This window comes from Bubalus kerabau, chromosome 6 (genome assembly GCF_029407905.1).
Source record: "Bubalus kerabau isolate K-KA32 ecotype Philippines breed swamp buffalo chromosome 6, PCC_UOA_SB_1v2, whole genome shotgun sequence".
NCBI classification, from domain to species: domain Eukaryota; kingdom Metazoa; phylum Chordata; class Mammalia; order Artiodactyla; family Bovidae; genus Bubalus; species Bubalus kerabau.
The window spans coordinates 104,005,175-104,031,925 of NC_073629.1; the positions used below are offsets into that span (position 1 = coordinate 104,005,175).

General features: G+C 42.6%; 1 protein-coding gene and 1 pseudogene across 3 annotated transcripts; both read right to left on the reverse strand.

Annotated features, from left to right (window-relative positions):
- Positions 1–1,015: 1,015 nt before the first annotated feature.
- On the reverse strand, positions 1,016–21,175 carry ERMAP (erythroblast membrane associated protein (Scianna blood group)). Of its 3 annotated transcripts, XM_055586160.1 has the most exons (10): positions 20,991–21,175; positions 12,417–12,506; positions 9,732–9,848; positions 9,040–9,072; positions 8,008–8,040; positions 5,903–5,923; positions 5,121–5,141; positions 4,999–5,025; positions 4,847–4,873; positions 1,016–3,266 (listed from the first exon to the last, which is right to left on the reverse strand). In XM_055586160.1, the coding sequence occupies exons 2-10, from the start codon at positions 12,499–12,501 to the stop codon at positions 2,542–2,544; spliced, it is 1,089 nt and encodes a 362-aa protein (XP_055442135.1). In that variant the 5' UTR covers positions 12,502–12,506; positions 20,991–21,175; the 3' UTR covers positions 1,016–2,541. The 3 variants fall into 3 exon arrangements, with proteins under 3 accessions (XP_055442135.1, XP_055442136.1, XP_055442137.1); XM_055586161.1 differs by lacking the exons at positions 12,417–12,506; positions 20,991–21,175 and adding an exon at positions 10,715–11,042; XM_055586162.1 differs by lacking the exons at positions 12,417–12,506; positions 20,991–21,175 and adding an exon at positions 9,954–10,576.
- LOC129655584 (peroxiredoxin-1-like) lies at positions 15,881–16,793 on the reverse strand (annotated as a pseudogene).
- Positions 21,176–26,751: the final 5,576 nt, after the last annotated feature.

Below are 26,751 nucleotides of genomic sequence, written 5' to 3' on the forward strand. Positions count from 1 at the left end.
GGGTAGTTGTTGTTTACAGATTATATTCCATGATAGGTTATTTCAAGATATTGTGTGTAATTGCCTGTGCGTTACAGTAAATACATGTTGCTTATCTATTTTATGGATACTAGTTTATATCTGTTAATTCCGTACTCCTAATTTATGCCTCCCCCTGAAAGGGAGTTGAAAGATTAACTAATCCAATACCTACTAATTCCAATACATTTGTCGAAGAAGCTAAACATTCCCTGGCCAAGGAACCACCTCCAGTTTCCCAAAGTCCCTGCACAGGGATTTTTCTGAGTGCTACTTAGTTAAACTTGACTTTTGTTCATCAATTCAAACACAACAAGACCACTATCCAGGATTAAGACTTTTTTCTTTCAGGTTTAATTTTTTAAAAATCTAATCACTGCAGATGGTGACTGCAGCCATGAAATTAAAAGACGCTTACTCCTTGGAAGGAGAGTTATGACCAACCTAGATAGCATATTCAAAAGCAGAGACATTACTTTGCCAACAAAGGTCCATCTAGTCAAGGCCATGGTTTTTTCCAGTGGTCATGTATGGATGTGAGTTGGACTCTGAAGAAAGCTGAGTGCCAAAGAATTGATGCTTTTGAGCTGTGGTGTTGGAGAAGACTCTTGAGAGTCCCTTGGACTGCAAGGAGATCCAACCAGTCCATTCTCAAGGAGATCAGCCCTGGGTGTTCTTTGGAAGGAATGATGCTAAAGCTGAAACTCCAGTACTTTGGCCACCTCATGCGAAGAGCTGACTCATTGGAAAAGACTCTGATGCTGGGAGGGATTGGAGGCAGGAGGAGAAGGGGACGACAGAGGATGAGATAGCTGGATGGCATCACTGACTCAATGGATGTGAGGTTGAGTGAACTCCGGGAGTTGGTGATGGCCAGGGAGGCCTGGCGTACTGCGATTCATGAGGTCGCAAAGAGTCGGACACGACTGAGCGACTGAACTGAACTGAACTGAATCAAATATGTAGGCTAAAATTCTACAATCCTCTCACATCTTCAAGGTATTTCAGTGCAAAGAGAAAAAAGAGTATTGTCTTCAGAGACAGATACACTAGATTTATAAACCCAGTTCTACCACCTTGCATTATTTCCTTCCCCTATAAAATCCCTGACTGAATTACTGTAAGAATTAAATGAGTTATCATATGTAATACTTCTGCCACCACAAATGTCAGTTCTCTTTCCTGTTGGTAAGTTTTCTTGGGTGCAACCAGTGTGAACAATGTGAATCAGTTTTAAGACTGGGATAGTCACAAATTATGGTTGAAACTAAATATGGATGAGTGAAATATAAATTGCCCACATACACTACAACTTTATAAATGGATATAAATGAAATACTGAGAAGGCAGACTCAGAAATAAAACTGTGGCTTTATTTTTAACTGTGGTTAAACTCTCATGGGTGGAATCAAGGCTCTTCAAAAGCAGTCTTGTAATGTGCCTTTTGCTTATCAGCCCAAAGCCTTTCCCCACAACTTCTCATTCCCAATGAAAATAAGAGCATGCCAAATACCAAGCTTTTATTTAAGGACTGTACAAAAGCAAACAAAAAATTCCTCTCTGAATCTCAGAGGGGATTCAAAAGGATCAATGTAACACAGGGCCTCCCTCACAGCTGCTTTTTCAAGGCCACACACAGCTGAGCTACTCTGTATGAAGCCTTGCTTCCTATCTTCGTGATGGTGATCCTTAGGTTTTTCAAAATTAAGATTACGGCTACCACGTTTAAAGTCCCCATACCTGGCTATCACCAAGTTAGCTTGGAAAACATTCTCTGGTGGCTCAAATGGTAAAGAATCTGCCTGCAATGTGGGTGACCTAGGTTCCATCTCTGGATTGGGAAGATTTCCTGGAGGAGGTCATGGCAACCCACTCCAGTATTCTTGCCTGGAGAATCCCCATGGATGGAGGAGTCTGCAGTCTATAGGGTCGCAAAGAGTCGGACACAACTGAGTTACTTAACACACCCACAGTTCTGCATGTCACCAAAGTATGTTGTAGATAGCATCAAGGAAATAGAAAACAGTGACTTTCTTTTTTTAAATCCCTCTGGCCCTCTGCTCTATATTCCAGAAGAAAGAAGGAAGAGTATGTGATCCAAAAAAAGTTTGGTTAGAGGCCTGAACTGAGAAAAGGAGAAAAGCAATTCTTGATGTGATAAGTCAGGACTGGGCATCCTAACTCCATAACTACAAGCCTGAGTGCAGGGTGAGGCAGGATGAAGGCTTTTAAGAAGCCCCTTGAGTACAGAGTCCCTGTATCTCAGTGACACACATTCCACACCATCACCTAAACCTAATCTGATTGTTCATTTGGTTTTCAAGAATTCTTCCAGGGCAATGGAAACTTCAAGTTCCCAGAAATTCTAATACTGAGCCCTGGGAGAAAGGTGGTGCAAGAGAAACCATAAAGGGGTTTGGGTTGGGTGAAAGGAGAGGAGATGGTCCAGAATCACTGGACCAGGAGACTGAAGTCCAGGGCACTGGGCTAGAGAGTCTGAGAATCAGGTGATGAGGCCCATCCCTAAAAAGAAGGAACCTTGAGCCCCTGAAGGGCTGGGCCAAGGTCAGAGGACCAGGACAGGATCATATCTCTGAGTGGGATGAGCTCTGATGCCTGAGCAGGGAGCAAGAAAGGGTCCACCTGCAGGGCCACATCTCCATTAGCCTGGCCTTTTTCTTCTGTGTTGGGGACAGTTGATTCCCCTGGTTTCTGGAGTTCAGAACAGATAATTAGAGGTGCCGTGTTTTTCCCTCCATCATGAAGGCAAGGTTCAAAGAAAGGGCGGAGGGGGCCGGAGAAACTGTGGGTGAAAGTAAAGATGTGGGACTGGTTGGTCACGTTGTAGAAGGAGATGACTCCTGCTTCATAGTCCAGGAAAATCCCCACGCACCTCGGGGGCTCTTTCAGGCGGAAGGAGGTCTGTGGGGATGTGAGGGCCTCGTACTCATTCCCTTGATTCTGTCGCAGGAGCCAGTGTCCGTTGGCGGGCGAGGCGGTGACCTTCCCCTTCCTGCTCACTGACTCACTGCACACCCCCAGGGCCCATTTGGTCTTGTCTGCCACAGACACTTCCCAGTAGTGACAGCCAGCTATGAAGTACTCGGAGCCCAGGACGCTGACAACGAAGTCAAATCGCTCGGGATTGTCGGGCACGGGCTGCCTTGTGTCTCCAAGCTTCACACACTTGCGGTCCTCAGACAGGATGAGTTTGGGATGCGCTGTGTCTGGGTCCAGGGTCACAGTCACTGCGGAGAGTCACAGACAGGTGAGGTTTTAGGAAGCTAAGTCTCCAGCGACCTCTGAGTAGCTGTGGAGGGAATAATCATCTCTAGGTCTGCAACCATGGTGCCCTCATCCCCACATGTCCTGGAACTAAAAAAAAATACGTTGTCCAGTCTTCTAGATCTACTAGTGGATTAAGTAAAAGAGGGAAAAGTTTTTCATCTGTCTGTGAAGCTGTCTTAATCCTTAAGAAATATTGCCTTTGTCTTTGCTGGTCCAAAGGACTCTCACATATGAAAATAAACAAGTTTTGATGTTAGACCCAGTAGCATGATAGCATATTGGAGCCCCAGCTATGTCTTACACTAGTTATGTGATTCTGGGCTTGTTATTCATCTCTAAACCTTCATCTGTAAAGTGGGAATAATAGCAGCACCAATGTTGGAGAGTTGTTGTGCAGATTTGATGAGCTAATGCACTAGATAATGAGTGTGTGATGCTCATTTTCTTAACTAAAATTATTGCTTATAATCATCATCTTAAAATGTTAATGTAGAGAGATAACTTCCTTAAAATTATGGATTATGAGGGTGACAATGAATCTCCTTCCTTCCCCAAGTCAAAAAACAGGCTCAATTTGGAGAGTTAAATCCACAAAATGCACACTCAGTCAAGCAGTGGGAATGAATCAGACTGGGAGAGTGAAAAGGGTTTGTGAGTTCCCAGAATGTCAATAAAGGTGACCCGGTGTTTTCTCAATGGGCCGACTCATGGATTCTATTGTTCCTGCCTAAATGAAAACCTTCTGAATGGAAGGGGGATGAGCATCTTGAAAAACACAGGAAGGGCAGAAGAGCAGTGAAAATAACAGGTGTCATTCAAACAGCAATGAAAAAATGTGAATCTAGGAAAAAAATTGAAGAGATGTGCAAATCTTTTCAAATAAAACTTTTGTAGTCTACATTGCTGGGCTTCTACCCAACTCACTCTCTTCTCTGAGAATCACCACTCACCAAGGAAACGGATCTTCAGAGAAAGAAGGATGTGGCAGATGCGCAGAAAGAGACAGGAGCACTGACTAGCTGTCCAATAGTGGGAAAGGGAGGACTGCTCAACCTGAAAGCACAGGAGAGACTACACAGGAAAAGATGAATAGACTTGACCACAGAAAAATAAAACACTCATGCTTCAAAAGAAATACATCGAGGACATTAACATGCGAAAGAAAAACTCAGAAACATACTGTGTGAAAAATACGACAAAGGGTTAATACGGCAAGAAGTCCCCACAAATTGAAAAGTAGCCAGAATAGGACAGGAGCAGACAAGTCACAGAGATAAAATACAAATAACCAATGAACTTAAGAAAAATCTCAAAAATCATAGAATACCCTTAAGAAGAATAAACCAAATACTTATCAGTGTTTTTAAAAGAAAGGAGACTTTCTAAATCTAAATTTGATCCTCCCAAAATAAAAGATTGTCAAAATTTGAATTACAGATAAACAGATTAGACTTAAAATTTGTTAAAATTACAGTCTGCCTCCTAAAGGAACAGAGTCATGGGCTCTCAACTGTGGATCCATCTGACTGGTGTACCTTACCAAAGTGCAGCCGGGCCCTTCTCCAGCCTGAAAGACAGAAAAAAAGGCATTGTTAGAGTGACGGAGAAATAAATGGAGACTTTCTGATACAGGGTGGGGGTGGGGAATGGTGGAAGGATGAGTGGGGGCTGGATGGGGAAAGTGCGTCTCACCTGAGTTTGCTGCAGCTCTTTTTAACTCTACAAAAGAAGAAACACAGAGAATGAGTTTTCATTGGAAGCAGAATCAACAGGAAAGAAGATGTTATGGAAGTTATAAGAGCAGGGGTACTTACTCAGGTCTCTCCGGAGTTTCTCTAGAGAATAAAAACAATTTGACAAATCAGAATGAGGGCTTCTACATGCCTGTGATGCTCCAGTCCCATCCCAACCACACTCCTAGAGCAGATCCTTCCCCCATGACAGTGTTTCAACAGCAATGACTCCCAGCCCGGGTCCCCAGCGATAATGCAGAGGGTCAGCAAGTTCCTATGGGAGCCAAAATGACCTGCAGACTGAACGTACAACACATCTCACGTAAATGTATGCAATGTTGTGGGAGAAAAATAAAATATAGATTCATTTAAAACTGGTATTGAATTTCCATTAGATTTTCTAATGCATATTTTCTCAGTGTGAAATCATATAGATACGTCACGTGTTTGAGGATTTGGGGTAGTTGTTGTTATAACGAGGTTCTCATATATGAAAGGGTAGAGAAGCACTGCTCCATATATTCAGCTGAATGAGGATCCATCTACCTTGGATTCCACCTAACCGAATGTCATGCCTGAGTGATAGCAGTGTCTTCCTGACGACTTCACCTGGAGGAGGTACCTCTTTTCTTGCTAAAACATGTCCTTTTTAGAGACCAGATAACAATTGTGCAGGAAACAGGAGCAGGGAATATTTGAGAAAAAAAAAAAAGAGGCCTTTATGAAGCCAAAAAGTTCCCAACCCATATGCTTTAAGTACCCTTGCCCCCTCTCTTCTGCCCCAGGAGGTGAATCTGGGACTCTCATCCTAAAACAAAGATGTCTGCAGAAGGTTTGGAGCACAGATGAGAAGCAGAACTTACTGAGGGCTTTATGGAGTCGTCCTAGAAAACAGAGAAAGAAGCACAAGTGAGCAGGAGGGCTCATCATGCCACCCCCGCCTTCCCCCACCCCCGGTGGAAAAAATGATGATGATCCCATCAGCCCCCAGTCCAGTCACATCTCCCTAAGGGCAGATGTGGAAATTCACTAGTGCCCGTTCCACTTTCCAGATGACCTGGACTACCCTGACTCTGGTTCCTCTTCCCTTCCCTTTGTCTGTCTGGTTTCCTTTCCGCTGTCTGTATGAATTTTTCCATATGTTTTTAACTAGTGTCCATGAGTGTATGCCTTGCTGCTCTTTTATAACTGTTGGGCTTCCCTGGTGGCTCAGATGGTAAAGAATCTGCCTGGAATGCCGGAGACCTGGGTTTGATCCGTGGATCAGGAAGATCCCCCGGAGAAGGGAATGGCTACCCACTCCAGAATTCTTTCCTGGAGAATTCCTTGGACAGATGAGCCTGGTGGGCCAGAGTCCCTGCAGTTACAGAGTCAGACATGACTGAACATGCCGTAATATCTATGGTGTAAAACCAGCTGAAGACCCACTGTCCACTTACTGACATGTTCTTTTATTCTCTACAGTAGCCCTCCCTGAATAACTGTGACCCCAGGAGGTCTGGAACATGTGCATATGCTTCTGTGCTTTGGGGGAGTACCTTCAGCTTCTCTGGAAGGGTCGCCCATCCACGTTTCCACTCAGCACTGGCCCCACCACAGAGCTGAAGTTATCCATCTGAGTTTACTGTCAGCCCTGTGCTAAGGGCTAGGCATGCATTAGGTGCTGGGCATTGGGGCAGTGAAGCTGAATATGATACAGCCTCCCAACAAGAGAGTATTTTATCATTCTCACTACCAACAGCCTCCATTCATTGTGTCCTGTTCTTATGACATAGGTCCTGAATCCTCTCAACAATGTGAGGTGCATATAATGATTATTCCCATTTTACAGAGTGGTGGCCTGGGGCTCAGAGGGACATGGAAATTTGTCCAGATTATCCAGCTAGTAAGTGGCCAAGGAGGCAGGATTCACACGCAAGTCTGTCTGACTCCTAGCTGGAGGCTTTCATACTACCCCACACTGTCCCTTCCCTTCTAGGACAGGATGGTCATTGCATGGTCATTGCATCCTTGAGGCTGCATCCCACACTTTAACCAGCCCGGAGGAGATGAGAGGGGGGAAGGGAGGAGATGCCGAAATCATTGCATGTGGAGCCATTTCTGAGCTAGAAGACAATGATTTGTCCTCCCAGACAGACTTTCAAAGGGCAGAGTCCCACCTGCTTTTTGAATCCAGGGTTCTATCTTTTACCCTCAGTGGCCCAGAGCAAGCATTTAATTAATGAAGACAAAATGGTAATAAGAGAAAGGTTTCAGGAATTGTAACAGGAGGGTTTTTTTTTTTTTTAAGTTGTCTTTGATAATACTGAAAACAATCAGGTGAGAGGATTTATTATCACAATTTTACAGATGAGGAAACCAAACCTCAGAGTAGTAAAGTGACTTAACCCAGGCCTGTAAGTGGCAGATCTGAACCAGCTGCTGCTGACTCCAGCACCTATGATCCTCCCACTGTATCGCACCACCTCTGTCGATGCAAAGTTTGTATGGATCCTTGAGATTCTTATACACACTGTAATACCTTGTTTTAAAAAAAAAAAAAAAATTGGGACCTGTACCACACAGCCTTCAGGGTCTTAGTTCCCCAATCAAGGATCAAATCTGTGCCTCCTGCATTGGAAGTGCAGATTCTTAACCACTGGACCATGAGGGAAGTCCCCCATAATACCATTTTAATATATTTTTACATAGTATATAGATCTTCTTTGTAGGTGATTGGTAGAAAAGCCAATGAATGGACCAATGAACTCTGATCACAGGCGTCCCCTCAACCATAGCTACCAGCCCTTGATACTGGAAAGCAAAGTCCAATAATACGAACAGAGGAGATATGTGTGGGGAGTGTGTGTGTGTGTATGCACATACACACATGTATATTGTACGTTTAACATGCGCCTGTCAGCATTTATGTAGAAGGAGAAAAAATATGCTATCTGTTCCCTGCCCCTTATGCTATACATATAATTACCTTTTTCTTTTGCATGGTCTGAGAGAAGATTTTCTAGAGGAAGGAAAGTAAAAGGAAATGAGATTCTATGCCATTTTCTTGAGGATCCCTGCTTCTAACTGAGTTTAGGGCTCTTGAACATATCCTCCTCTACCTCCACCTCCTCCTCCCTGATCCAGGCCCTCATCACCTCCCATCAGGATGCCAGAAAGCATGGCCCAAATTGCCCTCACATTCTGTCTCCTCCCTCTGGTCTCCTCTCAACACAGCAGCCAGAGAGAGCGTTCTGGAAGCATAGTTCTGGTCGGGATATCCCACTCACAGCTTCACCACTGCTCCAAGGAGAAAGATGAAGACCTTCATGGGATCCCCAGGGCCTCACATGCTGGTCCCTGGCTCACTCTGCAGCATCATCTGCTGCCACCTTCCCCTCACTCAGGCACCATGTCTCTTTCTCAAGCTCTTCTGCTGTGGGTGGCTTTCTGTGCTCCCTTCCCCCATGTCAGTCCATCCTCCAGGCCAAACATCATTTCCTTTGGAAAGTCCTCTTCTATCCCTGAAGTCTAGTTAGTTTCACCCAGTCACCGTCTCTCCAGCCTTCAGAACTTCCATCTGTGGCATCTGTCTCACTATTAAATTCATGTGTACCTCCCCGACTGGATCAAAGCTTCCAAGAAGGCAAAGACTGTGTCCACTTTCACTCACCGTCGTGTCACAAGCATCTGGTATAGTCTGAACCACTTAGTAGAGAATTATCAATTATTTGTTGAATGAATAAACATGTCCCCTTGTCTTAGACCTACACGACTTTCCCAGAATCAGATCAAGCCATGAGTTCACAGACAAAATCACCAAACACATTGGAAGGCAAGAGATTACAAGAAAGAGTCATCAGAAAGTGGAAATGATAGGTGCTGATCCCCCACCCCGCCGCTGTCACCACCAAGGACAGCAGATGCTGGGATCTGCAGGTCCAGAATTTAGATTAGTGGGTCCTGGGGACACAAAAATGAACAAACGGAGAAACATCTCCACCCAGCCCAGGACACTTACCTACCTCCATCGCATGTTCATAGAGAAGCCTCTCTGGAAGGGAGAGAGAGAGATGTCAGTTTAAGGAAGGGTCTTTTCCTTTTTTTTAAGGAAGGCCCTTTTCTAACACCCACTCCAGTGTTCTTGCCTGGAGAATCCCAGGGACAGAGGAGCCTGGTGGGCTGCCATCTATGGGGTCACACAGAGTCGGACACGACTGATGTGACTTAGCAGCAGCGGCAGCAGCTTTTCTAACGAGCAGAGCTTTCCACAGGTGGCCTGAGCAGAATTTTGCTCCCTGTCACTATGAGTGTCTGACCATTAGAAAGGATCAGAGGGTCTTCAAACCATCAGATGCAGAAAGGAGTGTTGGATTATGTGATTTTTCAAAGTCCTTTGCAACCCTGAGAGCCATGAAATGCAACCCTATTAAGGGTTTCATCCAATGGATACAACTGGAGTTCTTAATTAATTAGAAGATTGGCATGATGTGTTATGTGCTAATTTCTCTAAAGATGAGAATTCACAGCCCTGCCCAGGAGCTTCCTATTGATCCGCTCTGCAATGTGGACTCCGAGAGCACGGCTTTACCAGTTTTCTCCCAGACAACCTACGGATAACTGTTGAATCTGTGTCGGCATCCTCCCAGCCTTTCCCTAGAGAGTCTGCAGTACTATTTCCTGCCAGTCTGGGCTCCCTTACCACTCAGTTACCTTTTGACTTTCTTTGCTTCCAGATGATGTAAATGCCCACCATGATGAAAATCCCCAGAACAGGTAGGATCACAGTAAGAGCCACAGCTGATGGCGAGAAGCTCCCTGGAGATTCGGCTGAAACAGAAACCACCTGTGACCACCCACTCAGCGCTTCTTCCATGCCAAGGGCCCCACTTTGAATGGCAGGTGTCTCAGGCACATCCCAACAGCCTTTGTCACCTCAAGAGATGCCTTAAGCCAAGATGGTGAGGGGCTCTGCTTCTCTCAGCAACTCAAAGCCCAGATGATCAAGGGATGACTTTAAAGTGAGATGTTTATCTCTCAGGATTGGTTTCAATGACCCTGCCTGAAGACAATGAGTCAAACTCAGCAATTTGGACTTCCCTGGTGGTCCAGTGTTTAAGAATCCTCCTGCCAATGCAGAGGACCCAGGTTCGATCCCTGTTCCAGGAAGATTCCACAGGCCATAGGACAACTAAGCCCGTGCATCACAACTACTGAGCCAATACTCAGGAACTACTGAAGCCTGGGCACTCTACAGCCTGTGCTTTGCAACAACAGAAGCTGCCACAATGAAAAGCCCGAGCACTAAAACTAGAGAGCAGCCTCTGCTCACCACAACTACAGAAAGCTGATGGGCAGCAAGGAAGACCCAGCACAGCCAATAATAAAGTAAATTAAAAAAAAAAACTCAGCATCTAGGGACTTCCCTGGTGGTCCAGTGGATAAGACTCTTTGTTTCCAATGCAGGGGGCATGGGTTCAATTCCTTATTTGGGAGCTAAGATCCCACATGTTGTGCAGCATGGTCAAATAAATTTAATTTAAAAAGAATAAAAGGTGTTAGACAAGACAAAAAAAAAAAAAACTCAGCACCTAAACCACAATCTCACCCTACCCTATATGGAAAAACTACCCAGAGACTTTGGAGAACTGGAGGTGCGCCCTCAGGAATCCCCTTATCATCTTGTGAGCACCCACCTGCTTCCTCTTCAAATCCTCACTCCAGGATAGAACAGCAGTCAGTAAACCCTTTGCCCTGAGCCCTATTGGCCACGGCAAACCAATTTCTATAGAGCTACAGCAGCAAGCCGAATGTCTAGGCAGAGAGAAAGGAGAAAGGAGAGACAAAGTGGAGAAGGAAATAACAGCAGAAGAGGCTCTTTGACAAGCGGCGAAGAGCATAAGCTGGATGCGAGTCTTTCGCTCAGCACTGAGTGACCCCAGGCCAGAGACTGAGGCTCACCAAGCCTGGCCTGCCAACTCTATTGCATTGGGTTCTTGGGAGATTTAATGAGATCAGGCACTTAGCTCTTAGTGAGAGACAGTGACAGTAGTAAGAGAAGCGGGGGAGAGAGAGAAAAGACAAAAGAGATTGGCAGAGGTCCATGACTCCTCCCCATCTGGGACCCAAGACCACAGTCTTACTTGGCTCTAAAACCACTCTGCTCTGCCACAGGGCTCCATGTTTCAAGAGTCTTTAAAAGAGTCATACCCTTTTGACCCATTAATTCTACTTCCAGAAACACATTCTAAGCAAACAATCAGAATCACTTCCCAAAATATGTGCTAAGATGTGCATTGCACCATTTATTATAATATAAGGAAAAAATGGAAACCTTCAGATGTCTAGAAATGGAGATCTGAATAATTGTGTTATGCTATAACCACACAATGAAATACTATGCAGCCCTTAAAAACCATGCTGCAAAGAATGACTTAAGGACATGGGTGAACAATGTTCATGGCATTGTAAATGGAGGGAAAAATAAACCTGAGCAGAAGAATACATACACGTAAACACATAAACACACAGAGATACAGACATACAAGAAAGTCTTCAAAGAAATCCCTCCACTATATATATATGTATAGACATATATAATGTATATATATATATAGTGTATAGACATATATATGTCTATATATATAGATCTATATAAAACTGAATCACTTTGCTATACATCTAAAACTAACACAACATTGTAAATTAACTATATTTCAGTTTTTTTAATGGTTAAAAAAAAAGAAATGCCCCCAAATGTTGCAGTTGTTCTTTCCAATTTATGAGGTTCTAGGTCATTTAGCGGAGAAGGCAATGGCAACCCACTCCAGTACTCTTGCCTGGATAATCCCATGGGCGGAGGAGCCTGGTAGGCTGCAGTCTATGGGGTCACTAAGAGTCAGACATGACTGAGCAACTTCACTTTCACTTTTCACTTTCATGCATTGGAGAAGGAAATGGCAACCCACTCCAGTGTTCTTGCCTGGAGAATCCCACGGACAGAGGAGCCTAGTGGGCTGCCGTCTATGGGGTCGCACAGAGTCAGACACAACTGAAGCGACTTAGCAGCAGCAGCAGCAGGTCATTTAGGGTTTTCTTTAAAATTTCTGTATTTTTTCAAATTGTCCACAATAAACATTTGTTATTGACAGAATTTTAAAAACCCCAAAATTGCTTTCTTAAGTTTCAACTAGCATAGGAGTTTTCTCTGGAACCACCAGGGACTTCAGGCTTTTTTCCTACCCTGCATTTATCTCCTATGACCATGGCTACGGTCTTCTCTTGGCCGAGGGCCATGCTGAGATGGTGCAGTACACATTCTCCAGAGTGCTGTCCCTGACTCTGTTGGACACCTTTGCCCAATGTCCCAGGCAGGGAAAGAGGTTCAGAAACTCTTACCTGACATGTGCAAAGGCAGCTGGAGGAAGACCAATGTGATGAAGCATCTGGAGAGCCAGGAGCCTGAGCAACTTGGCATCTTCATCCAAACTAGGAGGACAGACACAGGGAGACATCAAAAGGAGTCAGTGAGCTTGATGTGAGAAAGGGTACCACCCAGCAGATGAGGCGGAGACGGAGGTTGCATAGAGTATGCTCTGGTGTCACAGAAACCAGGTGTCTAATCCCAGTTCTGCTGCTTAGCTCCGTGTAAGCTGAGTCTCTGGGACTCAGTTTCTCCATCTTTGAAATGGGTATACTTACTGTGCCTCCTGGCAAGATTATTATGAAGACTGAAGGAGGCTGGCAACACAGAGGCTGGCACCGTGGTTAAGTCTATGAATGCCTTTAGTGGGGACAGGAGGGTGAGACACCAAGTATGAGTTAGAGAGCACAGGGAGGAGTCTGGAAGAATGAGAACTTGTACCCAGAACTAGCCAGATAAACATGGTAAGGACTGAGCGTTTTTTGCATTTAGTGTCCCAGGTCAGGCTTGGAAAGTGCCTGTTGCAAGCCAATCATGGGCCCATGATGTAGCCTGAAGCACTTCCCTGACACCTTTTCAAGTCTGACTGTTGGAAAACAAGAAACCAAGGCAGTGAGGTCCCTTCATTTCATCATGAAGGCACTAATTCTACAATTTCAGCATCTGGAGTTAGAAAGACCTGGGCTCAAGGCATAGCTCCACCCATGCACTAGTTCTGTGTCCCTGGGAAAGTTGTCTTTTTTTTTTTTTTTTTTTTTGATAGTGCTGTGCTGCCATGGGGAATTTCTTTGTTCCCTAACCAGGAATCAAACCCATGCCCCCTGCAATGTAAGCCCTGAGTCTTAACCTCTGGACTGCCAGGGAAGTTCTTAACATACAAAGGGGGACCTTCTTCACTTGCCAATGTGAGGGTTCAAGGAAATGATGCACATAGAGCACCTGTCACCAATACCCGTTGTTATTATTACTAAACTGAAAGAGACCAACATCCCTGGGAGGTGTGGGTCACCATCTGCACTTGCTATTGTCTGAAATTCCTTGTTGTTGTTTTTCAGTCGCTAAGTCATGTCCAACTCTTTGCGACCCCATGGACTACAGCACTCCTGGCTCCCCTGTCCTTCACTATCTCCCAGAGTTTGCTCAAACTCACGTCCATTGAGTCGGTGATACCATTCAACCATCTCATCCTCTGTCTCCCCCTTCTCCTCCTGCCCCCAGTCTTTCTCAGCATCAGGGTCTTTTCCAATGAGTTAGCTCTTTGCATCAGGTGGCCAAAATATTGGAGCTTTAGCTTCAGCATCAGCCCTTCCAGTGAATATTCAGGGTTGATTTCCTTTATGATGGACTGGTTTGATCTCTTTGCTGTCCAAGGGAGTCTCAAGAGTCTTCTCCAGCACCTCAGTTTGAAAGCATCAGCTCTTCAGTGCTCAGCCTTCTTTATGGTCCAACTCTCACATCTGTACATAACTACTGAAAAAACCATAGCTTTGACTACATGGACCTTTGCCGGCAAAGTGAAGTCTCTGCTTTTTAATACACTGTCTAGGTTTGTCATAGCTTTCCTTCCAAGGAGCAAGTGTCTCTCAGTTTCATGTCTGCCATCAAGAAATTCCTTGGTCAGGAAACAAATCTTTCATGCCACCCCTGGGGTTGAAGTTCAAATGCAAACCCTCAAAGAAGAGAGAATCTATCTCTTACATTCTCTTCAAGATTTCAAATCTTTTCCAAAAAGTCACAAGGCTGGGTCCCTGCAGGTCTTGGAAAATGGCAAAATGGAGCTTGGAGTGGGTAGGACGGTCAAAGTAAGGTTGTGAAACTGAAGATGGACTCAAGATTTGAACACATTTCCAGTTCGGTTTATCTCATGGCAAACAGCATACTGGTTTAGGGTTCTATTGTTAGTTTTTGCTTTAAAATTGTGATGCATGCATATAACAACTATGCATAGGGACTTCCCTGGTAGTCCAGTGGTTAAGAGTCCACCTTGCAATGCCGGGGACACAGGTTCTATTCCTGGCCAGGGAATTAAGAACCCAACCGCAGCTGAGCAACTGAGCCTACGCACCACAACTAGAGAGTCCGTGGACCACAACTAAAACCCGATGCAGCCCAATAAATAAATATTTTTACAAAAATTATGCATCGTCTGATACAATTTAGGGAGAAGATGCTTAGAGAAAAGGCAAGAATGTAGACATTAAGCAGTGGTTATTTCTAAGAGTGGGAGAGGAGACCAAAGATGATCTTTACGGTTTTCTCTGTGTATTTTCTAAATTATCTACCTTGAATGTGTATAACTGTGATTATCAGGAAATAAATCTATTAAAAGAAGCAGTAGGAGGATGACCAGGAAGAAAAGGAGAAAAAGGAGGAGAAATAGAGTTCACTTTGGGCAAAGGAACACACAGTCCAGGAGGCACCTCTCTCATTCTTGCTATTGGTGATTTGTGTCTCTTTTTTCTTGATCAGTCTGACTAGAGGTTCACCAATTTTATTGATCTCAACGAATCATCTTTTGGTTTCATCTATTTTCTCTAATGTTTTTCTGTTTCTTATTGTATTAGTTTTTGCTCAGATCTTTATTAATTCCTTTCTTCTGCTTACTCCGGATTTAATTTGTTCTTCATTCCTTGTTGCTTAGGTCAATGATCTGTGATCTTCTTTCCTAATATTGTCACTTGGTACAATACAGATGACTATATTACTCATCTTTTCTAATATAGTCATTAGTCATTTAGTCACAAATTTCTCCTTAGGAATTGCTTTAGCGACATCCAACAAATCTTGATATGCAGTGGTTTTCATTTTTGTTACAGTCAGAATACATTCTATACCTCTGGTTAAATTCAGGCATCCGTGGACCCAGTATACATGGAAGAACTAGGTGGACAGAGGCATGTTAGGGTGACAGTGAGGCACTAGGGCTCTGAGCCTGAGTCACCACTTACCAACCCATTGTTTAAGCAGAACTTCTAAGCCTCAGTCTCTGTCTTTGTGAAATTGTGAATAAAGACAGTGCTCATTTCAAGAAGTAAAAAAGGAAAAATGTTCTAATTTCCTTTTAATTTCTTCTTTGAATTAAATGTGTTATCTAGTTTCCAAATATTTGAAATTTTTTGAGATGACTTTCTATTAGTTTCTTTTTTCCCTTTAGCTCACGTTTCATAGAAACTACAAAAGATTAGAAGTGAAACCCTACTACTATATACCCTACTACTGAACACATCAGTTGGCCTGCCCCATAACACAGCTCAGGTCATTCTGTCCAGAGGAAGAGAGGCTTGCCTCCCCAGCTCCTGCAGGAAAGGCCTGTCCTGTCCCATACCACATCTAGAATGAGTGTAAGGTCTTGGTTTGAAGCATGGCAATAGGACAAAGGAGGTTTTGTTCTCAAGGCCCTCTACTGCAGCCTGGCCCTAAAATGGCCCAGGGCTCAGTTTTACCTGGAGAAATATTCTTTGCTCTTCTGGACATCAGACTTGACGGTATTACTGCCAGGCTTCCAGCCAGCTGGGAACACTTTTCCACATGTGTCAATAAACTGAAAGGCCTGACCTAGTCTCAATGTCTCATCCACAGAGTGGCCAACAGGAAGGTCGCTGGTGGTGATCTTTCAAAGGATACCTTTATCGTCAGTAGTAAAGAGTCTGAATGAGATGCCTTCATCAGCCTTTAAGACCCCATAGTCCTGAGCAATGGTGCCCTTGGGGTCTGATATCAAGGGAATGTTCACGGGCCCCAGTCCTCCTTGTTTCCTGGGTGCGTTAATCCACACCGGATGACAAGAAGAGAAAATCCACAGAGACATCCATCACTTGGCAGCTGAGTTTCTTTCTTTTTTAATTTATTTTAGGCTGCACTGGGTCTTCATTGCTTCTCGAGGGCTTTTGCTAGTTGCAGCGAGAAGGGCCTGTTTTCTGTTGTGGTCCCCAGGCTTCTCGTTACAGACGCTTCTCTTGTTGAGGAGCGCAGGCTCTGGGGTGCACAGGCTTCGATAGCTGTGGCATGTGAGCCCAGTAGTTGTAGCATATGGACTTTGTTTCCCTGCAGCACATGGAATCTTCCCAGACCAGGGATCGAACCCGCGTCCCCTTCTTTGGCAGGCAGACTCTTAACCACTGCACCACCAAGAAAGACTGGCAATTGAGTTTCTTCAGTTCTTCTGCCGTATCACTGAAAGCAATGATCTCCATGGGGTACACAAAGGTGAAGTCAAGAGGGTAAAAGAAGAACACAGCATATTTTTCTCTATAGTCAGATAGGCTGATATCTTTGAACTGACCATCTGGCACAACAACTATTGCTTTGAACTGAGGGGCACGGTGCCCAGTTTCGGCATTTCCTGAAGACATATTGCTATCAGCAGTTCTCAGGCGGGAACCATGGAGACCAGTCAGGAAGACACACCTCTCTTATTGATTTCTAGTTTAATCCTGTTGGGGCCGGAAAACATACTTTGTGTGGCTTCAACCCTTTGAAATGTGTTTACTTATTTTATGGGCTAGCATATGGTCTATTTTGGTAAATGTTTCATGTGTATTTTGCTGTCATTGGGTAGAATGTGACTCACGTGACATGAGACTTGAGCATTTTTATTGAAGGTGTGATTTTATTCCTCATAATCTCATATGAGGAGAGCAGAGAGTAAGCTACTTGACAACATTCCCAAACATCTAAGGTTAAATAAAACCAAGAGATAAAAGAAAGGCTTATGTCCCTAGTGAATTGAGGACTAGAGCCAGATGCTTGCTTTCAGTCTTGGCTTGGGCTCTCTATCTGTGTGACTTTGGAGCAAGTCACTTAAACTCTTAGGCCCTGATTTTTCGTCTTAAATTGGGAGATTCACTTACATTTGCTGAGTACGCTGTCAATTGGGAAGTAACAAGAGATAAGGAAATGTATTTGGCTTTTGATCCAGTAAGAAATATTCTGGAAATCTACCCTAAGGAAAGAATCTGAAATACAGAAGTTTACGTGATGTCAGTAGTATTTGTATAATAGTGAAAAACGGGACCATCTATAAGTACATCAATAAGGAAATGACTAAGTTAATTACAGTTCATCAAGCCTACGCTTCAAATGTAAGATAATGATGTGTCAAAAGCAAAAAAAGAAAGGCCTATAAAATATGAGTAGTCATTAATCATTAAGGTGTTGGAAATATGGGCAATTTTTTCTCATCTCTATTTCCCAACTTATTAATAAAGTATAATATATTGATGAACAAATGTGTAACATGAAACTAAATTTAGCACAAAGGAAATGTATTTAATTAAAGAATTTTGACTAGATGAAGCTTTAAATCCCTTTCCCCAGCTCCATTATGCTATAATCTTGCTTCCTAAAAGGAAAAACAACATATCAAGGATGTCTAACTTTCAGTTCTCCATTCAGTTCAGTTCAGTTGCTCAGTCATGTCCGACTCCCTGCGACCCCAGTTCTCCATTAGAAATATCCTAATTTGGAAAGTTGATACTTCAGATAACAAAATTACTGAGTTAAGAGGGGCATTATTCAAATTCTCTTTTTGAGAGAGCCTTCAGTGGGCAGAGCAATGGTAAAGGAAAACCATGTTATTCAATGGAAGTTTCCAAGCCAGATGGGAACTGGAAACTAGAAGATGGTAGAGGGGAGACAAGGTAGAAGAAAAAGACTGAAAAAATAAAAGGGTAAACAGATGGTGAGGAAGAGTTTGCCATCATCAGCTGTCTAGATTTACCTTTGCTGTAAGTCACCTGTAGGACACCAGGTCCAAAAATTGCTATATGTAAAAGAGTATTTTTCCATTGCTATTCATGTGATTTTAATTTTTTCTTGTATCCATCCTACTTTAAGGAACTTAAAGTCCTCTCTTTTTACTATCTCCCCTAGTCTTTAAAAAAAATTTTATTAGAGTACAGTTGATTTATAATGTTGTGTTATTTTCAGGTATACAGCTAAGTGAATCAGGTACACATATACATACATCCACTCTTTTTAAGATTCTTTTCCCCTATAGGCCATTATAGAATATCGAGTAGAGTTCCCCATGTTATACTATAGGTCCTTATTAGTTGTCTATTTTATATACTGTAGTATGTATATGGGCTTCATGATGGCTTAGACGGTCAAGAACCTACCTGCAATGCAGGAGACCCAGGTTTGATCCCTGGGTTGGGAAGATCTCCTGGAGAAGGAAATGGTAACCTACACCAGTGTCCTTGCCTAGAGAATCCCATGGACAGAGGAGGCTGGTGGGCTATAGTCCATGAGGTCACAAAGAGTTGGCCATGACTGAAGTGAATGAGCATACAGGCACAGTGTGTATATATCAGTTCCAATGTACCTCTCCCCCATCCTTACTCTCTGGTAACTGTAAGTTTGTTTTCTACATCTGTGACTCTATTTCTATTTTGTAAATAAATTTATTTGTACCCTCCCCATTTTTTAAAGATTCTACATGTAAGCAATATCATATGATATTTGTCTTTCTCTGTCTGACTTACTTCACTCAGCATGACAATCTCCAGGTCCATCCATGTTGCTGCAAATGGCATTATTTCATTCTTTTTAATGACTGAGTAATAGTCCAGTGTGTATATGTACATCTGTATCCATTTCTTTGTTGATGGATATTTAAGTTGCTTCCATATCCTGGCTACTGTAAATACTCCTGCAGTGAACACTGGGGTGTATGTATCCTTTTGAATTATGGTTTCCTTCATGTATATGCCCAGGATTGGGATTGCTGGGTCATATGGTAGTTCTATTTTTGGTTTTTTAAGGAACCTCCTTACAGTTCTCCAGGAGGCTTTATCAATTTACCCACCAGCAGTGTAAGAGGGTTCCTTTCCCTCCACATCTTTTCCAGCATGTATTGTTCGTAGAAAAAATTTTGGACAGTGGCCATTCTGACCAGTGTGAGGTGAAGCCTCACTGTAGTTTTGATTTGCATTTCTCTAACAATTACTGATGTTGAACATCTTTTCATGTGCTTTTTGACCATCTATAGTTCCCTTGCCTTTGGCCTCAAATTCACTCAGGCTCTGGGAACCCTTCACACGGCCTTCTAGAAATAGGTGGTCCCTGCCCTGACAGGCACCCATGGTCAGCCAGCTCCAGCTCACCTCTAGCATAGCCCCATGATATTTTAGCTCTTTTACATTTTTTATCAAATAAAATTTATTACTTTCTCTATCCTAGTTATTTTAGAAAATCGGGAAATTACAAGGGAAAAAAATGACCAAAACGTGTGAAATGATCTGTAATTCCTTTACCTAAAGATAATATAGTTCTTTAAATATTTTTTCTGTGTAAGTGTATAACTTTTAAAGTAGGACTATATCCTCTGGAGGAGGAAATGGCAACCCATTCCAGTATTGCTGCCTGGAGAATTCCATGGACAGAGGAGCCTGGTGGGCTGTAGTCCATGGGATTGTCAAGAGTCAGACACGACTGAGCGACTCAGCACAGCACATACTGTATATGCTGTTTTCATACCCAGCATTTTTACCAAGAACTACATTATGTAGTTTTCCCTGCCATCAAATATTCTTTTAATAATTTCAGTATTCCATCATGTATCTGCAAGAATTTTAAAAATAATATAATAATTTTAAAAATAATATTATAGAATATTCAGGTTTTCCCCAGTGTATTGCTATTATAAGCTTTGCTACAACTGACTGTGGATTAAAGGTCGGGTTGTAAAGCTTAGTCCTAGTCTTAGTTTGGCCTCTAACTATGTGATTTTGTAACTTTAAGGAAATCACAAACTCTTAGGCCTTGAGTTTCCCATCTTTAAAATGATGAGACTTTTAATTTGCACTGCCAAATTGCCCTCCAGAGAGGTCATATCAATTTACCAAAGTGTATGAAATTGTTTTTCCACAATCTTGCCATCACTGGGTTTTATTTTTTTTATTCTTTGTCATTTTAATGAGTAAGAAAATGGTGTCTTATTAAAAATAATGATGTGTCATTTTAATTTGTACTTCTTTGATTATTCCTTTGTCATTTGAACTTTGTCAGTTACCTGTCTTTATACTTTGTCCATTTTTCTATTTGGACATTTGTCTCTTAAATGGTTTCTTTAAACAATATAATTCTTCATAGAATAACAATTTTTTTTTCTATTACACATGTTGGAAATATTTTCCCCCACAGGAAATCATTCACCCTTAAGTTTAAAACAGTTTAATTTCAAAAACTTCTAAATCAGAAAAAAATATGCAACCAAAGCTCCCCTGATAAGTCCAAGCAGCTTAAGAAGACCCTGCATATATACAGATGTTCAGTCTGAAAGCACACAGCCAGGACCTGGCTAAAAGTAAGGGCTAAGTGTTAGCTGTCATACTTGACAACGATGACAGTAATAACTAAAGGAGAGTCTTTTGACAAAGCCCATTGGGTCCCCTTGTCACTTGCCCGCTTTTTTGTTGCTCATTTCATCCTCTAAAATGTTCTTGTGAATATGGAGAAAGGAGATAGTTTCTCCAACGAACCTGAGGATCCCGAGAAAGTCACAGAACTGAAAAGAATGCAGAGAGGGGAGAGGGAGGAGGACTCACCACCTTTGGCATTGGGGGCCCTTTGTCCCTCACTGGCAGCACTGGAGTCTCTAAGCTGGGAACATCCTCCGCCCGTTCAGGGAGACCAGGCATCAGGCAGGAGCAGCAGGAAGGACTCCAGAGGTGGGCCTGGGAAGTTTTTCTTTTATTCTAAGGCCTGAAGCTCTCAGCCAGAGCTCCCTCTGCCACACAGTCTCTCTTCCAGCTGTTCCTAAGCACCAACAAGCCACGCCCTGCCTGTCTGCCCCTGATAAAGGAAGAGAGCAAAGAGAAGGTTCCTAAAAGCAGGGAAGCCTCCCCAGCACCGCCAGGTAAGGAACAGGACCTCTGCCCCTCAGCTCCTTCTCCCATTCAAGCTAATGGCATGCTGATTGCTTTGACATGTTTTGCTCCTATCACACCCATGCTGAAAAGCTTGCTCCTCTTTACTTTCCAAATCAGAGTCAAACTGAAGGCTGGTTTCAGACACCCACCAATTAGCCACCTTCTTTAACTCGCTACTTTTATCTCCAACAGCACTCTGACATGTGCTTTCTGACAAACCTGCTGACTGTCCCTCAATATGTGATAAACCCTTTCCTGCCTATCTTGCTCCCAGAATATCCATAATTTTATGTTCATAATATACATAATGGTATTCTTACCCATGCATTATATACTGTTATGTATTTTTGAACTTTACAAAGATGAAGCTCATTGCACATGAGTTCCTGTGATTTCCGTTTTTCACTCCTATGGTTGCTCACACCATGTCCCCTCAGCCCACTCAGTTTCAGGGTAGCTGAGTGAGACTTGCAGGCAAGCTGCCAGCATTCCACCTCACAGCCCATAGCAGTTCTTTTCCTACCGAACTGGGAGTCTTTACAAAGTTGAGAAGGCTGTTCAGCCTGTGCGTAGCTTAGGAGTTCAGGAAAGTTAATGCCCCAGGGGGTCAAAGGGGCTTGGACTGTCAGGGATGGAAGTCAGTGGAAAATGGTCCAGCCCCACATCTCCAGAGGAACAATTCTAAGCTATATTCTACACGATTCCTCAGGGAGTTCCCAGAAGGAATAAGGACAATCCCCACCATCATCAGTAACTCAGTAATGCACATTTTATTGGTTTGTCTTCCTTTTCTTCTCACTCACCATTTCTGATTCCTGGGATCATCACCTAAATACACTCTTGCACTGAAGAATTTATCTTGCATTCTGATTCTGTGGAGTACAAATTAAGAGAGTGAACTCGATCCCTACTGATTGATAGAGCTTTAATATATTCATCCAACACTGTGGTGTGTGTTGGGGGTGTGTGTGTGTGGTCAGTCGTGTCTGATTCTTTGCAATCCCATGGACTGTAACCTGCCAGGCTCTTCTGTTCGTGGAATTTTCCAGGCAAGAATACTGGACTAGGTTGCCGTTTCTTTCTCCAGGGGATCTTCCCAACCCAGGGATTGACCCCAAGTCTCTTATGTCTCCTGCATGGCAGGAGGATTCCTTAGCCACTGCGTCACCTGGGAAGCCCCACTGTGTGGTAGATCATTGTATTTAATATGAGTATACCAACAGTCTGCCCATTTCCTCATTGATAAGAGTGAGGGTTATTTCTGGGCTTTTGCTTTTACAAACAGTGCTGCTATGAACATTCTTGACCTAAGTTACCCAGTTTATATTTGCAATAATTTCTCTGGGACAGCAGTTCTCAATGTGGATCCATGAATTCTGAGAGTCCCTGAGATCCTTTCAGGGGACCCCTGTGCGATCATGTTCACTGAGCCATCATTTGTCTTTTTCAAGGTGTTGACGTTTTCCCTGAACCTGCAAAAGCAATGATGGGTAAAACTGACGGCATCTTAGTACAATCAAGGAAGTGGCACCAAACTGCAGTAGAAGTTTTTGATTTTATTGAAGCGCAACCACTGAGCACGTATCTTTTAAATATTCAGTGTGTCAAAATGGAAGTAGACGTAAGCAGTTCTGCTGCGTATCAAGATACAATGACTTTCTCCAGGAAAAGGACAGAAATGATAACTTGTGAGCTGAACTAGCTCTTTACTCATGAACTTCATTCCTACCAAAAAGTATAACCAACAGACAAACTATGATTATCCAGACTTGGGGACTCGGCAGTTGTTTTCTCTAAAAGGAACAAAGGGCACCTGTCACTTCAAGGAAAACAACTGACAGTATTTGTTGCCAAAGAGATTTGATATTTTGGTTGGAAATTATAAGTTTGGAAAACTTTTATCTGCTACTGTGAGCCTAATGGTTTCCCACTAAAAGAAGATTGTCCTGATGAGATTGGTAGTGACATTAATGAATATGAAATGTGTCAACATTTGAAAGATCTGCACAATTCAGTGAACCAGTAAACTCATATTGACTAATACATGTGTTGACAACCATGCATGAGTAAAAGATCCACCAAAATTCAAGATAATCTAGTGTATTTTACTGTAACAGTATGAAAAGTTCATTGGTATATAATATATTTGAAAGTTGCTAAAAGAGTAGATCAAACCAGATAACCCTAAAGGAAATGAACCCTGAATATTCACTGGAAGAACTGATGCTGAAGCTGCAGCTCCAATACTTTGGCCACTTGATGCGAAGAGCCAACTCATTGGAAAAGACTCTGATGCTGGGAAAGGTTGAGGGTAGGAGGAGAAGGGGGTGATAGAGAATGAGATGGTTGGATGGCATCACCGATTCAGTGAACATGAGTCTGAGCAAATTCAGGGAGATAGTGAAGGTCAGGGAGGCCTGGAATGCTACAGTCCTTGGGGTCTCAAAGGGTCAGACAGGACTTAGTGACTGAACAACAAAAGAGTAGATCTTAAATGCTCTCACCACAAAAAAGAAATGGTAATCATGTGATGTGCTGGTGGTGGTAGCTGCCTTTATGATGGTAATCAGATTGCAATCTGTAAGTGTGTCAAATCAACCTATTGTACACCTCAAACTTATACACTATTATAAACTTACACAATTATATCTCAATAAATAGGCGAGGAAAGATAGGAAAAGTTCACTGGTATAGTTTTAGATTCTAAGCGGCAATAACTTTTAAGACAAGTGGTAATTTGTCAAGTTTCTTCTAGCATCAAAGAAGAAAAATCCACAATTATCTGAGGTGATTGAAATGCTCCTTTTCCAGAGAACCCTCCTATACTGTTGGTGGGAATGTAAATTGATGTAGCCACTATGAAAAACAGCCTGAAGTTTCCTTAAAAAGGTGAAAAATAAAGTTGCCATATGATCCAGCAATCCCACTCCTGGGCACATATCCAGAGAAAACTGTAATTCAAAAAGATATATGCACCTCAGTGTTCAAAGCAGCACTATTTACAATAGCCAAGACATAGAAGCAACCTAAATGCCCATCAACAGATGAATGGATAAAGTAGATGAACACACACAATGGAATACTGCTGCTGCTGCTAAGTCGCTTCAGTCGTGCCCGACTCTGTGCGACCCCATAGACAGCAGCCCACTAGGCTCCTCTCACCCATTAAAATGAATGACATAATGCTATTTGCAGCAACATGGATGGACCTATAGATTATCATACTAGATGAAGTGAGTCAGAAAGAGAAAGACAAACGCCATATGGTATTATATGTGGAATCTAAAATATGACACAAATGAACTTATTTACAAAACAGAAACAGGATCACACACATAGAGAACAAAGTTATGGTTAACAAAGGGAAAAGGGGGTAAGGAAGGAATAAATAAGGAGTTTGGAATTAGCAGATACAAAATACTATATATAAAATAGATAAACAACAAGGACCTACTGTATAGCACAGGGGCCCAGAGTCAATATGCTGTAATAAATCATAGTAGAAAAAGTATTAAAAAATAATAAATATATATATATAACTGAATCATTCTGCTATATACTAGAAACAAATACAACTCTGGAAATCAACTACTTCAATTTTAAAAAAATTTTTTTAAAGAAAAAGAAAAATATCCACATATAAGTGGACCTGGGCAATTCAAACCATCGTTGTTCAAGGGTTAACTGTACATGAACTTCCTGATTGAATGCAGTAGCTTGCATGAGGATACAGCTGACTTCTATTAAGCCAGACACATAAAAAGATTTACAGAAACAGAAAACAAGTCCATCTTTCTCACTAACTTTTTTGTTTCAGAAAATAATTGTTTTTCATAAAACATGTTGTGCATGTCAACATGTAATGTGTTTATTATTTTTGTTTTCAAATGAAGCAATAATTGTAATTTAAGTATCTCTGTTTTAATTTCTAATATGGTAAGTTTCAAAAACATAACCCACAGAAACTGAAGCTCTTGGGAGTTCTCAGTAATTTTTAACACACACACACACACACAACTACACCCTTCATGCCATCACTATACCTATCAAAATTGACAATGAGTTCAGTTCAGTCGCTCAGTCGTGTCCGACTCTTTGAGACTCCATGAATTGCAGCACACCAGGCCTCCCTGTCCATCACCAACTCCCGGAGTTCACTCAAACTCACGTCCATCGAGTCGGTGATACCATCCAGCTATCTCATCCTCTGTCGTCCCCTTCTCCTCCTGCCCCCAATCCCTCCCAGCATCAGAGTCTTTTCCAATGAGTCAACTCTTCGCATGAGGTGGCCAAAGTATTGGAGTTTCAGCTTTAGCATCATTCCTTCCAAAGAACACCCAGGACCAATCTCCTTTAGAATGGACTGCTTGGATCTCCTTGCAGTCCAAGGGACTCTCAAGAATCTTCAACACCACAGTTCTAAACCATCAGTCCCTCAGTGCTCAGCTTTCTTTATAGTCCAACTCTCCCATCCATACATGACTACTGGAAAAACCATAGCCTTGACTAGATGGACCTTTGTTGGCAAAGTAATGTCTCTGCTTTTGAATATGCTATCTAGGTTGGTCATAACTTTCCTTCCAAGGAGTAAGCATCTTTTAATTTCATGGCTGCAGTCACCATCTGCAGTGATTTTGGAGCCCACAAAAATAAAGTCTGACACTGTTTCCACTGTTTCCCCATCTATTTCCCATGAAGTGATGGGACCAGATGCCATGATCTTCATTTTCTGAATGTTGAGCTTTAAGCCAACTTTTTCACTCTTCTCTTTCACTTTCATCAAGAGGCTTTTTAGTTCCTCTTCACTTTCTGCCATAAGGGTGGTGTCATCTGCATATCTGAGGTTATTGATATTTCTCCCGGCAATCTTGATTCCAGCTTGTGCTTCTTCCAGCCCAGCATTTCTCATGATGTACTCTGCATATAAGCTGGTTTTGGAAAAGGCAGAGGAACCAGAGATCAAATTGCCAACATCCGCTGGATCATGGAAAAAGCAAGAGAGTTCCAGAAAAACATCTGCTTTATTGACTATGCCAAAGCCTTTGACTGTGTGGATCACAGTAAACTGTGGAAAATTCTGAAAGAGATGGGAATACCAGACCACCTGACCTGCCTCTTGAGAAACCTATATGCAGGTCAGGAAGCAACAGTTAGACCTGGACATGGGACAACAGACTGGTTCCAAATAGGAAAAGGAGTACATCAAGGCTGTATATTGTCACCCTGCTTATTTAACTTATATGCAGAATACATCATGAGAAACGCTGGGCTGGAAGAAGCACAAGCAATCCCTTAATATTATCTGGTGTCCAGTCTCTGTTCATATGCTTTCAATGATGTCAAACATGTCTTTTTATAATGGCTTGTTCAAACTTGGATCCAAACAAGTAACACACATTGTATTTTGTGATTAAATTTCTTAAGTGTCTTTATTCCA